This window comes from Acanthochromis polyacanthus, chromosome 21, assembly GCF_021347895.1.
Source record: "Acanthochromis polyacanthus isolate Apoly-LR-REF ecotype Palm Island chromosome 21, KAUST_Apoly_ChrSc, whole genome shotgun sequence".
Taxonomy (NCBI): domain Eukaryota; kingdom Metazoa; phylum Chordata; class Actinopteri; family Pomacentridae; genus Acanthochromis; species Acanthochromis polyacanthus.
Window position 1 is genome coordinate 5,264,011 of NC_067133.1, and position 13,771 is coordinate 5,277,781.

At 39.5% G+C, this 13,771-nt stretch overlaps 1 protein-coding gene across 1 annotated transcript; it reads right to left on the reverse strand.

The window, feature by feature from the left end:
• Nucleotides 1–767: 767 nt before the first annotated feature.
• polr3h (polymerase (RNA) III (DNA directed) polypeptide H) lies at nt 768–12,836 on the reverse strand. Its single transcript, XM_022199070.2, has 6 exons — nt 12,489–12,836; nt 6,379–6,475; nt 5,394–5,480; nt 4,557–4,620; nt 4,193–4,436; nt 768–1,410 (listed from the first exon to the last, which is right to left on the reverse strand). Exons 1-6 carry the CDS (start codon nt 12,597–12,599, stop codon nt 1,360–1,362), a joined length of 654 nt encoding a protein of 217 aa, XP_022054762.1. The 5' UTR covers nt 12,600–12,836; the 3' UTR covers nt 768–1,359.
• Between the last annotated feature and the right edge of the window lie 935 nt (nt 12,837–13,771).

The window sequence follows — 13,771 nt, forward strand, 5'->3', positions numbered from 1 at the left end:
CTCTCAAGGAAGTGTGTTAATTCCAGATCACATGACCTGCTCCACATGATGTCATTTCCTCCTGAAGAAAAGACTGGCAACTAACTTGTAACTTTGTAGAAAGTTGTTTCTCAGACACAGATACAATTTGTAGCCAATTAGAAGGTGGTTGTTATTAAATTGGGACGGTTATTTAGTTGTCATTTTAGTGATATCCAGTCGTTTTTTATTAAGTGATTGTTTCCATAATAATTTTGGAATTTGTAAAGACATGATCATAATAACTTTTTTTTTTTACTTTTAATAAAAAAATGTATACAAGATATATCCCATGGACTTCAAATGTCCCTCAATGATTTATTGACCCTGATATTTGAATGTATTTGCACATCGGTTTATTGACTTCAACTGTATACTGTTAGTACATTCATCCTTCTCTTGAGCTACACTTCCTGCTGGCAGTACGTCTGCAGTTTTACAATTCTAGCACAGATCACATGCAGCCGTCTATTTCTGCCAATAATAACTCAAAGTCTGTCCTAGTTTCACAGCAGACAACCAAGACGACAACTGACTCGTCATATGAAGCAGCCCGCTGGATTTCTGATTGCAAAACAAACACAAGAATGTGTGTGAGATTCAAACCAACAGCGACCGACGTCAAGCAGAGGGCAGATCTGTTAAAAACATGTAGGACTTTGTCCTTCAATGCCCCTCAGACTGCCGGATTTAAAGGCTGCTCACTAATCCTTTGGGATATACTTTCTATAATCACACAACCCACCCACTCTGGTGATACGCCTTTTTACTGGAATACAGAAAAAAACAAAGCAAAACACAAGGCCAATAAATAACCTAAGGATGTGCGAACAAAAAAAATGGGTAGAAGTAATTTCTGTCTATGGTTTGTGCTGTTATTTGGATCTTATTATTTTTACATCTCAGCCATACATCAATTTATATCAACAGAAATGTCCTCCAGCCTCATTTCTCACCTTAAAACTAAAAAAAGGCACCACATACATGAAACCATGCAGTCTACCCAACTATTCAGCACCTATTTTAAACCTGTAAGTTACATTTCTGGATGAGTGTCAATCTGATTAAAGCAGTGATGACATTATTCAAATAATCGATGACTTCTTTGTAGTTTTCCTGTAAACATGAAGCTGGTGAGCTTACAGTCGATCTAATACAGTCGGTACCACTGGGACAGGGCTGATATCGTCACTTAACACAGATAGTATCTTGTTTCATATCACAGCTTGATTTCAGTGCCAAACATCATGCTTCAGTGTCTCCTGCTGACCGTCCGCCATGTTTCAGAGCTGCTGTGATGGACGACCTGCTCATAACCATCAGATATTCTCCTCCTTGGTGCTAGTTGTTCCACCATGACAGCAGCCCCAGCCCCGGTTCACAGATGGTCCCCTGAAACGAAAACGATCAGGGTCAATCTCCAGACGTTGATTTAAATCCCTGAAAATTCATCCCTGTGATTGTATTTGGACTTCATCTTCATTCAGGCTCAGAGACGCCTCTTGAGTCGCATCTGGAAATCACTTCTGAAGACAAAACAGAACGTGTAAAATGAGGACATTTTAAGGGTGACTGCAGAGCGCTGCAGCTTGGAGTTGATTGAGTTTGTAGTTTAACACATGTACAGAAAGAAAACGGTACGAATGGAGCTATAAGTGACAATCAGCGTACGTCTGTCTGTCTGTCTGTCTGTCTGTAACAATATTCAAAAACAGATAAACGAATTTGGATGAAATTTTCAGGGAAGGTCAGAAATGACACAAGAACCAACTGATTAGATTTTGGCAGTGATGCAGCTTATAGTCTGGATCCATAGATATGTTAAAGATTTCTGTATCATCATGAGATAGCGGCACGGCATTACTGTTACCATGACAACAAGTGAACACTACGTGTACTGCCTGCTCACGATCACATGATTGCGATCCTACTACAAATCCACCACCGCGGACTTATCAGAAACAATACAAGGAACAATTAATTCAATTGTTGCAACCTCAGAATGAGAGGGCAAACCTTCTACCAACTGACCAACAAGATGCTCATCGTGTTTTAGTTCTCCATATTAATCTTGAGGTCATATAGCTGCGAGTGCTGCAGCACGTTCATATTGAGGATCTGATCCGTTTTAGTCACATGAAATGCATCAGTCGAGGAAGTGACACAACATAAGAACACAAATCAAACAAAACAAAAAAATGTGTTCGACTGCTGTTGAGAACATCTGACGTAGCCAAACATTAAGGTTCGAACAACAGAAAGCACCTCAATTTTGTAGTTTTGTGACCATCAATGGCAGTTAAAGTCAGCGTTGTAAAGGCACTCACAAAGCACAAACACCACACACTTGTCTTGTTTTAGTGGTATTTAAATGGTGATTTCATCCACCCCTAGAAACGAAGCAAATGTTTTCAAAAATGTCGCCACAGAGTTGATACTTGTACTGCTGAGCTATAGTCAGGCACCAACATGGATGATTACAACTTTACATTTTGTTGATTAATAAGTCTATTTACATTAAGAACACAGTAGTTTGTTGACTTTAGTATTCATAGTTGAGTTTGAGCTGCTGAGCATGGTAAAATGTAGCCTGTTTCCACACTGTAAACTTCTAAGGAAGCTGAAGAACTAAGATTGTGTAGGGAAAGTCAGCCTGCATTTCCCATTGCAGCAAATTTGAGTTTAACTAAGTTTTCTATTAATTAAGGCTTTCAGAAAAAATGGAAGCTTATTTGCTTTAGACTTCAACAGTGTTAAAAACAAGACCCTTATGGGTACTTTTTAACGTTAATTATGTGCTTGTGGAGACTAATTTCTGCATTCTAGGGAAGATTAGACATCTTTCTCTCCAAAAAATAACTGATCTACACCCCAGCTGGTCAGATGACACACTGATAACATCTAGAAAAAGCTGCAAAAGCCTTCATCTTCAGGGCACATATCTCCCAAACTTAACATATTTAGCCATTTTAAAAGGTGCCCATCAAAAAAATTTAAGCCTCAAGAATATTTTAAGTCTTTAACAGGGTTGGTAGGTGCACTAAGGAGCAGGAAGCTTTTAAAGTTGAGTCTGATCTCCCAATAATTCTAAAATCCATAAAAATATTCAAAAGAAATCACACATATTAGGACTAAGACTCATATCACACATCTCCTTAACATTTAGCTTAGGAACTGTGTTTCTAGTGTCAACGGTAATAGATTTATACAATACACCACAAAAACTGTTTCGGTTCCTTAATTTGTGTCTGTACAAAATCCCGGAAGTCTGGATATTTGTTTTTGAGACCGTCATTAGTACACTGCACTTTCAATCTGGAATTACTCAACCATAGCGTTGAGCACATAAAACACTACATGGGCATGTTGGTGAGGTAAATAAAAGAATTGATCTTCATCACAGAGGTCTTTAAAGTCACTGCAAAACCACAGTGAACATAAATATCTGGCTCTTGTTTTGGTTTAGTCTCTGGACAGATCTACAAATCTGCTGAACCCCAGAACAACAACCCAGAGCATCATTTAACGCTTTGATGCACAACATGAGTCAGGAGATGCACATTTTACACTGAATAAGGGTCACTTTTGACCCATGTTGTGCATCAAAGGGTTAAGAAAAACAGTACTACATTGAATTTATTTGCAGCTGGACTCATAGAGCTCCTTTAACAAGCAGTGCTTTGTTCAAGGCAGCAGAGAACTAGAGGGGGAAAAAAAGCATAGATATCATATTTGTTTTGCCGCAACATACATTTTTTTATAACCCTGCTCTGCAAGAATACAGTTTCTGTTCTGAAAGATTCTGGGTCTCATCGTTCATTCATCACATGATCCATTCCTTTAAAATACACAACATTTTGCTGAGGATTCAGTGCTGTGGAGTGCTGCTGTGTGGCTTTAAAAAAAGAAACATTTTGGCACTTCTGTTCCACAATTTCTTTGTTATGCATTCGTTAGACTGTGTCAACACTATTATGTCTGCAAATAGCTAATACTAACTATCAGTCAGGCTTGATCAATATTGGATTTCTTTTTGAAACCTTTTGACTGTTTCGCCCCTTTACCTCACTCAGTCTTATAATAAACTCCCCCTTCAACAGGAGTAAATTATAAGACCGATTTCTCTTTTTGTATCAAGCAGCAAAAAGAGTTGTGGCAAGCGTTGCCTTCTTACAATCAAAGTGTACGGAGCCTCTTTCTTCTCTCCAGCGTCTTCTGCTGGCGGTGCTGTCGACTGTCCCGGCTGTCCCGGTTGTCCCGGCGTATCAGGCGTTGCGGTGGCAGGACCTGTCGGTGAAGTATCAACAAAGACTTCATCTGTCACCCGAAAGCGGATTTCCTCTCCTTGGTCCATGTAGAGGTCATGAGCTCCCTCGTCTGTTTCGTACTCCCAGAGCCAAACCTGCTCTGCTTCGTCACTGATGATGCAGCTAAGGAAGACTAAACTTAAACCATCAGCTCTAGGGTCAAAACATTTCCGATAACATGTCAAACAAATGCTATGAAGTCACTTGTAAGAACATTTTAGGTCAGGATACAACTTTGCAGGCTGTTGGAGCGACTCTGGAGGAATGAGGATGTCGTCAAAGAAGCCCATTGTCACTGTGAAGGAGAAAAGGTCACAGCGTTTATAAAGGTAGCACTTTATCAACTGGTGCAGAGGAAGCAGGAGTTTGTGAGATTTCAGGTCAAATGCGAACTGTGTTAAAGTTTTCGAGGCAGTTTTCATACAGGCACTTGCGATCAAACAGAGGAAAATCAATTCACGTGACAAAGACTAGCATATCTACATGAAAGCTGCATTCCTGACAAACTATATACAAACTGAAAGCAAGTTTAAAAAAAAAAAAAAAACTTCCATCATGGCAGTTAGCTTGACTTGTCTAAATATTTGCAGCAAATTAAACATGTGTAGACAGTAGTGGCAGCGCTGATTTATTGAAGTATCAACATGAAAAGGCTTAATCTCATTACTTGAGGACCAAAATATGAGAAATTAATTACGCTACCTCACAATAGTAGTCCTTGTTATACTATATTTGCTAAACTTTATATTGTTTGTGATTCATATGAGCAGCTAAAGTCTGAACAATAACAGATATGGAGCCACAGCTTCACCATCGCAGCAGGAAGAGCAGCTGGATGCTATCGGAGGTCAGCATTTTAACGAGCAATAAATACGTTTTTCCCGCTCCCCACGGTTCATAAGGATCAGGAGAAATACAAAACATACTGCTGGGAAACGCAAAAGCAGTCCTCGAAAAATTCTAACAGTGACCTTCAGGGGCCTTTGCTGGGTATAAAGGTTAGCAGCAGTGTGGGGAAAAAAAAACATTTGTGGAGATGACATGCAGAAAGAGTAAAACAGAAGTTACCGTGAACTCCCTCCTGACTGCAGTACTTGATCTTGCCGATGAGGATCTCATCGAGGAAAGGGTGAAAGACGACATACCTGAAATGAACTGACACAAAGACCAAAGGTAATTGCCCTTCTTCCATTTGCATGATACTACCACCACCATGCTTAACGTTAGGATTGGTATTCTTGGGATTAAGAGCCTCAGCTTCTCTCCTCCAAACATTTCTTGACATTGTGACCAAAAAGGTCAGTTTTCATCTGAACACAGAGCAATCCTTCAGGCAGCGACACAGCTATGACCAGGGGCCTCATTTATAAAACATTGCGTAGGATCCATACTAAAGTTTGCGTACGCCGAAAATACGAAAAGGGCGTATGCCCCTCGCCCCTGATTTATAAAACTTTGCGTAAGCACAGCTGCATGCAATTTCTTGATAAATCACACACCAGCTGGAAGATTGCACAGGTGGATCCACCTCTGCCGTTCCCTCTGTCTCCAAAATGTGCTTAAGCAAGCATCAAAGTTGGCGCACCGGTGCGCACATTCTCATGCCAAGTTTTTTTTAGAAATCACAACGAACACAGCGTACACCACTTTCTATGCAAAGTTTGTGATTTACGCCCTGTTTTGTGCGTAAAGAAGCATCAAGAATCAAGGTTGGTCCGCCGGTGCGCACATTCTCACGCCAAGTTTGTTTTTATAAATCACAACCTTTGCGTAGAAAGTGGCGTACGCCACTTTACCTAACAAGTGGCGTATTTAAGTGGCGTACGCCACTTTACCTAACAAGTGGCGTATTTAAGTGGCGTACACCACTTTCTAGCCCTGTTTTGTGCGTACGCAAGCTTTATAAATGAGGCCCCTGGACTTTATACCTGTTTGAACTGACCTTTGTAATCATCATAAACTAATAAACAAGAGTTGCAATCTGGTTGTACTGTAGAATATACAGAGTACAGAATAATTCCATGAAGACTCAACTATGTCCTCATCTTCATACCTTTAGTGTGTGAGGCGCCATCCCCTGGGAAAATATAGGAGTCATCCAGTTTGGTGATGTCATACAAGCAGATGCAGAGACCCACCTTGTAGACCACCTGAGGAGAGAAGATTACTGTTCAGCACAAAAATAAGCACTAAAAGAAACACAGTAGTGCTTCAGCTGAAGAAAAATGTTGGAATTATGTAGGTTTATGTCAGTCTGAGTTAATGTTTTTTATAGTCTTCTGAGGTCCTAATTTACACAAAAGCATCTGGCTGCAGACCTCCACTGTGAGGTCGCTTCCGGTGCAGGCTCCACTGTCAGGACGCCTCCACCATAGACATATATAGGTAGACGCCTCATAGGCTGTCGAGAGACGTGCTTACAGCGCCGCCATCTTGGACCGGGGCCAGCCGGGGCCAGCCGAGGCAGCGGTGCATCGAAGTCTATGGAGGAGAGAGGTACTGCTGAATCTAAAAGTGGAATTATTCGCCGAATTTTGAACCGATTGCCAAACTGTTTGATTTTTAGAAACGTCACACGTGTAGCTACTATACAAAGTGCTCGGATATTTTTTTACAATGCTGGTTTTGCCACTCAACACTTAGATGCCAGACTTCTGTTCAGCCTATGGATGCTCTAATGAGCGCTGTAAGGGAACAAGAGCATGTGGGATTACTTTTCACATGTAAGATGTATTGTTAGCAGGTTGTCATAGCTAGAGTGAAATAAACGCCGAGAAGACGGATAGAACCCCTCAGCTCCGTGTCTGGCTTCTACTACCCATGATCTAACCAGCTCTCTACATCATCCTGTGTATTACACAGCTGCTTACCGGTGAAATAACTAATCTGAGACAATTTTTTGTTTAAAATTCGATGTTATGAATCTAGCGTTCCTAGCAACTTACTGCAGTAATTGGTGGGTTAGAATACAGCATCTGATTGATCTAATAGCCCTGATTTATGATGAAACTATTTTTGTTGTAGACAATTCTTTATCTCCAGCTACTTTTCTCACATGTTTAAGCTTTCCCAAAGAACGTGATTTATACACGTGATATAATAGTAATAATAACAGTAATAATAATGATAAAAATAATAGTAATAATAGCAGTAATAATAGTAATAATTGATATAATATTAAGAGTAGTAATAATAATTATTATTATTATTAACAGTAGTAATAATAGAAGTATGGCAAAACCTGCATTGTAAAAAAAATATCCGAGCACCTTGTATAGTAGCTACACGTGTGACGTTTCTAAAAATCAAACAGTTTGTCAATCGGTTCAAAATTCGGCGAATAATTCCACTTTTAGATTCAGCAGTACCTCTCTCCTCCATAGATGTCTATGCACCGCTGCCTCGGCTGGCCCCGGTCCAAGATGGCGGCGCTGCAGGCACATCGCTCGAGTGGGCAGCCGCAGTCAATGAGGCGTCTACGTATATATGTCTATGGCCTCCACTGTCAGGACGGGAAATGCACGGGATGCATTACAAAATAAAATCGAAATAAAATCGTGTAGGGACTTCCGGTGGAATTGATTTTCGTGCTAATGCATTAATTAGTTAATAATAGAACATAAAATCTATTAATCCCTTGTCTATATTATATATCGTTTTTATTTATATATTAAACTTCTGTTTTGTCGTTTTTGTTCTGTGTTTTCCTTTTATGTTACGCATGAGCCCCACCGTACAGCGAATACAAGCGGCCGAAATGAGTTTCCTCCGCAGGCAGGCTGGGCTCAGCCTTGGACACAGGGTGAGGAGCTACCCTGGCTGCGGACCTCCACTGTGAGGTCGCTCTCACAGTGGAGGTCTGCAGCCGACCCGACTCCGGATAAGCGGAAGAAAATTATTGGATGGATGAGCCCCACCGTGACTTTTTATGCCTGTGAAGCACACATTTATATTCTGCCAGTAACCGTATCAAGCGTATATTGAGAATTTATAATTACTCCACCAAGGAATGCGGTGGAGTTATGTGATGATCGGCGTAAGTTTGTTCTGTGAATCCGGCTGTTGGCAACACTACTCAAAAAGGCAATAACGGATATGGATGAAATGTTCAGGGAAGGTCAGAAATGACACAAGGACCACCTCATTAGATTTTGGCAGTAATGCGGCTTATAGTCTGGATCCACAGATTTGTTAAACATTTCCCATAGCGAGACAGCGGCCGGCACGGCGTCGCTGTAACTATGACAACAAGCAAACGTATTGTCAGTTGCCTGCATCAATTCATGCCGTCCGCTGCATATTTAATGAAATAAATTATTAGTTAATAAACAAATGCTGCATTTATATAAAAAACGCTACATTTCTGACAATGCCATGTGGGGGAATGAACAGCCTTGAAGGAGTACTGCGCGCTCTGAGTGCTTTTCTGGTTCTTTTTATTTGGACAAGTGAAGCATTAGCATTTGACTTTTTCAAAACACTTCTCATTAAAGATTGCCATGTACATAGAGCAATATACACCGTTTTGTGTAATATTACAGCTTAGGTCATTACAGAAAACATAAACGTGGGTGACTTGGGGCTCAAGTGTCTATTTGTAGCCTATAAAGCCGAGGATCTTTTGTCTATGCTAATTATGTTCTCGTGCTGCTAGAGCACCTAAATACCACCAACTACTACCCAAACTCTTGAGATCTACAGTGTAGTTCAAATGAATTATTAAGTGCTCAATGAGAAAACAAAACATGAACACACAAAGTCACAACATGATCAAATGTTCTGTTATCCTTCAATTATTCATCTTTGTGACATTCACAATGTGCCAAATAATTGTTTTCGTCCACTACTGTGTCACAAAATGTCCACATGTCCTTAATGTTGTAGAATGTGAATTTGAAGACCTCCAGGATTTCTTCCCTTTCCTGCTCATCCATGTCTTCTTGCCCCAGTCTTTTATACTGCAGAGCAGCCTCAGCCTGTTCCTCCTCCCCCATGTATAGAACATGAGGCAGGTCCACTCTGGCAGAGAAGAGTGTCTTATTGGCCTCAACCCACTCTGCTGCATGTCTGCAATCATGCAGAATATGCACTTCAACCGAGTCCTATAGAAAAGACAGAAATTTAAAAAAAAGTCTTTCTGTACCATAACTGCTGCACCAACAGTATCTGACCAATAGATACTGTGAGAATAGCCTACCCCTTCCACTGGTGTGCTCACATCAGCAGGTCTGACTGAAACCTCAGCTTGCTGCTCTTCTTCCTGAAAATATATAGATAAGTAAAAAGATCAGATGTAATATTCAAGCCTAACCTCCAAAAAGAAGAAAAAGAAAAGATCCCATCAGGACCTGTTCAAGTAGTCCACCTTGACATATTAGTCAGCTCAACAAATGTTAATTTTCTATCCAATCATGCATTATCTAGACACTGTTTATTTTTAGAGACAGCAGGTGTGACCTTAACTCATGAATGGCATATTCTTTAAAGCGAGTCCACAATTGGAGTACAATTTGGAAAAAAGACTGTTGAAAAAAATAGGGAAATAGAAATACTGGTTTCCAACCTGAAACAAAAGAAAAACTCAAATGGACTAAAACAAAATTAAAATCTTACCGTAGTCATGTCATCCAGCCTTCTTTTCTTCAGCCTAAACACTGGTGACACCTCACCTCGCAGGAGGGCTTTTGATGTATCTGTCCAGATCTTCTTATCTAAACGCAAGTCAAGAAAATGTTTAGACAATGACAAACAAGTCACATGACACAATTGTGTGCATGTGCGTATAACTTTAATCTAAAATGCAATGACATTACCTTCAAATGTAATGGCATTTTTAGGTGGACCTCCAAATGTCGCTGAAGCTTCGACGGGATGCTTGGTTTAAACATGCCTTTGGGGCAAAGGGGGCAGTGAAACAAACGGCAGCATGTTGTGCAGCGTTCTACTGCAGGCTTTCCGACTGACTTCAACATTGAATGGTGCATCTGAAAAGGATATAAAATTGTGTTATGTGTTTGAATTACAGTACATGAACTTTATTTCAAATAAATTTATCTTTGTTTACAGTTAAAATGTGAAAAAACTTAATTTCTACATACATTTCTAGGCCTCATTTACACTGCAGGTCTTTTTGCCTAATACTGACTTGATGTACAGCCATGGCCATAAGTTTGGACACAAGTACCATGACACATGTGAATCTTAGAAAATACCACAAAATACTGAAGTGTTTGGGTGATAATAAACAACTCCTGAGAACTATATTAAGTTTCATATTTAAAAAAACATCAAAAGAGTTTGGTGTCATTTTGTTATTCTTACTAAATTCGGTTGTGAAAGTACTGCATTTTTTTGTTATTTTCTTTAATATTATGTTTAGGGAACAAAGTTGTTCCAATTGTTGGAATTTATTGATATTATATCCCTTGTTGATTTGTTGACTAATTAAACTGGTGCTGTCAAAAAATATTAGTTATGTTCTGTAACAGACACCAAAACAGACATAAGTCATGTTGTGTCCAAACTTATGGCCATGGCTGTATATATCTGATTTTTTTTTGTACCGCCTGTTTACATCTACTTATAAAAGTGACCTATATCCAATAACTGCATCATTAATTACTCCTACATGAGTTTGCAACACCCCCCCCCCCCACACACACACACACACACACACTCGCACACATAAAAAGTTATGTTAGGTTATGTCAGACAGTGGACATCTAGTTTCACTAAATGTTTAGGAGTTTTTAAGTCCTTAGCTTTTCAGTCACTGTGATTATATGGGTTCTGAAGTGGTGTTTTACTACCATCTCCCTGTGTTCTCTCTGTTATTTATGTTTATCCATGGAGATGAGAGAAGACAAACCTTTTCATACAGTTTTTCCCTCAACTAACGTTACTTGTCTCGCTCACCATTGTCTGCCTCTCAGGTGAAAAGCTCACTACTGTCACTACTACTTCCACTGTGTGACTGGATATACAGCGTTTTCTTTTTGTATTTCTTTTCATTTAGGCAGCGCATTAATGTATTTGCAGCTCGTTTGTGTATATGCACGTCATTTCCCCCTGTCAGCCACCGTAATTTACACTTTCTGTGGATAATAAAAATCAAGAACTCACCGTAAACGCCAAACGATACAGACGATCACTCGCGTGAAATGGCTTCTTCTTTTGATTTATTTAGCGGTTAGTAAACCAACTTCAGGTGCGTTACGGCCACCTACCGGACGCTTATGGTTACTTCCCGTCCTGACAGTGGTGGCGTCCTGACAGTGGAGGTCTGCACCGGAAGCGACCTCACAGTGGAGGTCTGCAGCCAGATGCCTCTCCATTTACAGGCAAAAAATATTGTTTCTTTTTCTGAAAAAATCCAGCAAAAAATTCCCCAAATTTCAGAAAATTTGCTAAACCTTCAGGAAGAAAATTCCAATAATTCCTTAAAAGCTTCCCTTGAAACTTCTATTTAAAAAAAAATCCCCCAAATTTAGCAAGAAGACTCATGTAAATATTTTCAAAAAATGAGTAAAAATCGTCCCCAAAATCCTAAAAATATCTAAAATGATTACATATATATCAGTAAATCTAATATTTTCTTTGAGAACATTCACATAAAAATCAACCAAAATTCAGCAAATTTCACTGGATTTTGGTTGATTTTTTTGTCAGTGTTCTTAAGAAACATTTTTAATATTTATTTTTTCCCCACCAAAAAAATGTTCAAAGATTTCCCAAAAATGTTGAAAATGTAAACGTCAGAAGTTTCACCGTGAAAATATATTTTATCCCACATTTTCAAACTTTAAAACGGGTCAATTTTGACCCACAGGTTGATATGAGGGTTAATCAAAGAGAACTAAAACAGATGCATCACAAGCCTAATCATTATTGTGACTACTTTAGCATCATGTAAAGACTCTCTAATGCATATAAATACTTAATTTATTTGGTATTTTGGTCTCAGGACAAGTACATTTACACAATTGCATGTTTTAGCATTTTGTACATATGGATTATTTGAAATTTTATGGGTGGGATGTCAAACCTCCTCCAATTTTGTAATGACCCTGAAGTTAAATTAAGAGTTTGCTGTTGTCATTTTGACTTAGAACTCAGGTGTGGAAGTCTACATGCTTTTTTTTTTTACTGGGTGGAAACAGTCACCTTGTTGGCCAGCTTCTTGTTCAGCTCCTCGGCTATAGCATCGTTCAGTTGTCTCTGAAAGCTCCACGGAGGGATGCGGACAGTGTCGACCATCTCCACCAACACGAACATGATGCCGAGCAGCTACACTCTCACACAGCTCAACCAGACTAAGCGGTCGCTATGACAACAGACGGGCTGCTGCTTTAACCGGACACCATTTTTCTTCCTCTTCTGCTCTAAGACTGTCCACAGCGGAAAGAAGACATCTTTAGAAGTTTACAGTCGAGGTAAAAGACAATTTACCTGCACAACGTGAGCGGCACACTTGACGTTTCCATGTGATTTACGACAGCGCGTTTTACGGCAGGTCGCAAAAGTTAAAGGTACAGTACACAATTTAGGATCTACCGTAACTTTTCTGTGTGCTATTATGGAATGCAGTTTTATTTAGTATTAAACACATTTATATGAATTAAAGAAATAAAATCTGAAAATATGGCAATAACTCAGCTGAATAATAGAACGACAGACAAACAGAAAGATGATAGTTTTGTGTAAACAATGAACAAAAAAACGTGTCCATTTAAAGGCATTATGGAGGATGTTTTTTTGTTTGTCTGATTCACAAAATGAATATACTGACCTTTAGTGGACTTGTATGTATGGTCTCTAAAAGAATAAAATAAAAAAACTGTGGACATAGCAGGACCTGAAAAACATCAACCAATCAATGCGCTCGGACCGAGGCATTTGGTTTGCTCCCTTTCCTGTCAACCAAAAATCTTCCGGCTCAGGCCTAGTTACGTAGATTACGTACGCCTTGGACTTACGTGTTTTCTGTATGTGTTGCTTTGGAATAGCTTCGTAGTTAGCTGGCGACTTGTTTTGCTCATCTTTTTTTACATATTGGCAGATAAAGATCCAGGGGGACCCAGCCGTAAAAGACAACTTCACGAGTGCTACGCAAGTTTCTGGAGGGGGGCGTTTCTTCGTAAATGTTAAGAGGGGGGAGGTTAGAGGGGGGTGAGGGAGAAGTTGTATGTGCGCATGCGCATGCTACAACAAAGTCGTAGGAAATTAAATCTCTAATGCCTTTAATGCAGCCATACCTTTAGAAACAAAAAAGATTTTTCCATAAATATGTCATGAAAATATTTGAGATGTCAAATATTAAGAGTGTCCAAAAACTTTTATCTACCACTAATATATATATTTATATATAAATAAATAAATGCGGGACCAGTGTGTGGCAAGTTGTCCACAAGTAAAGCTCTCAAATCTTTATAGAAGATGGATCTCTT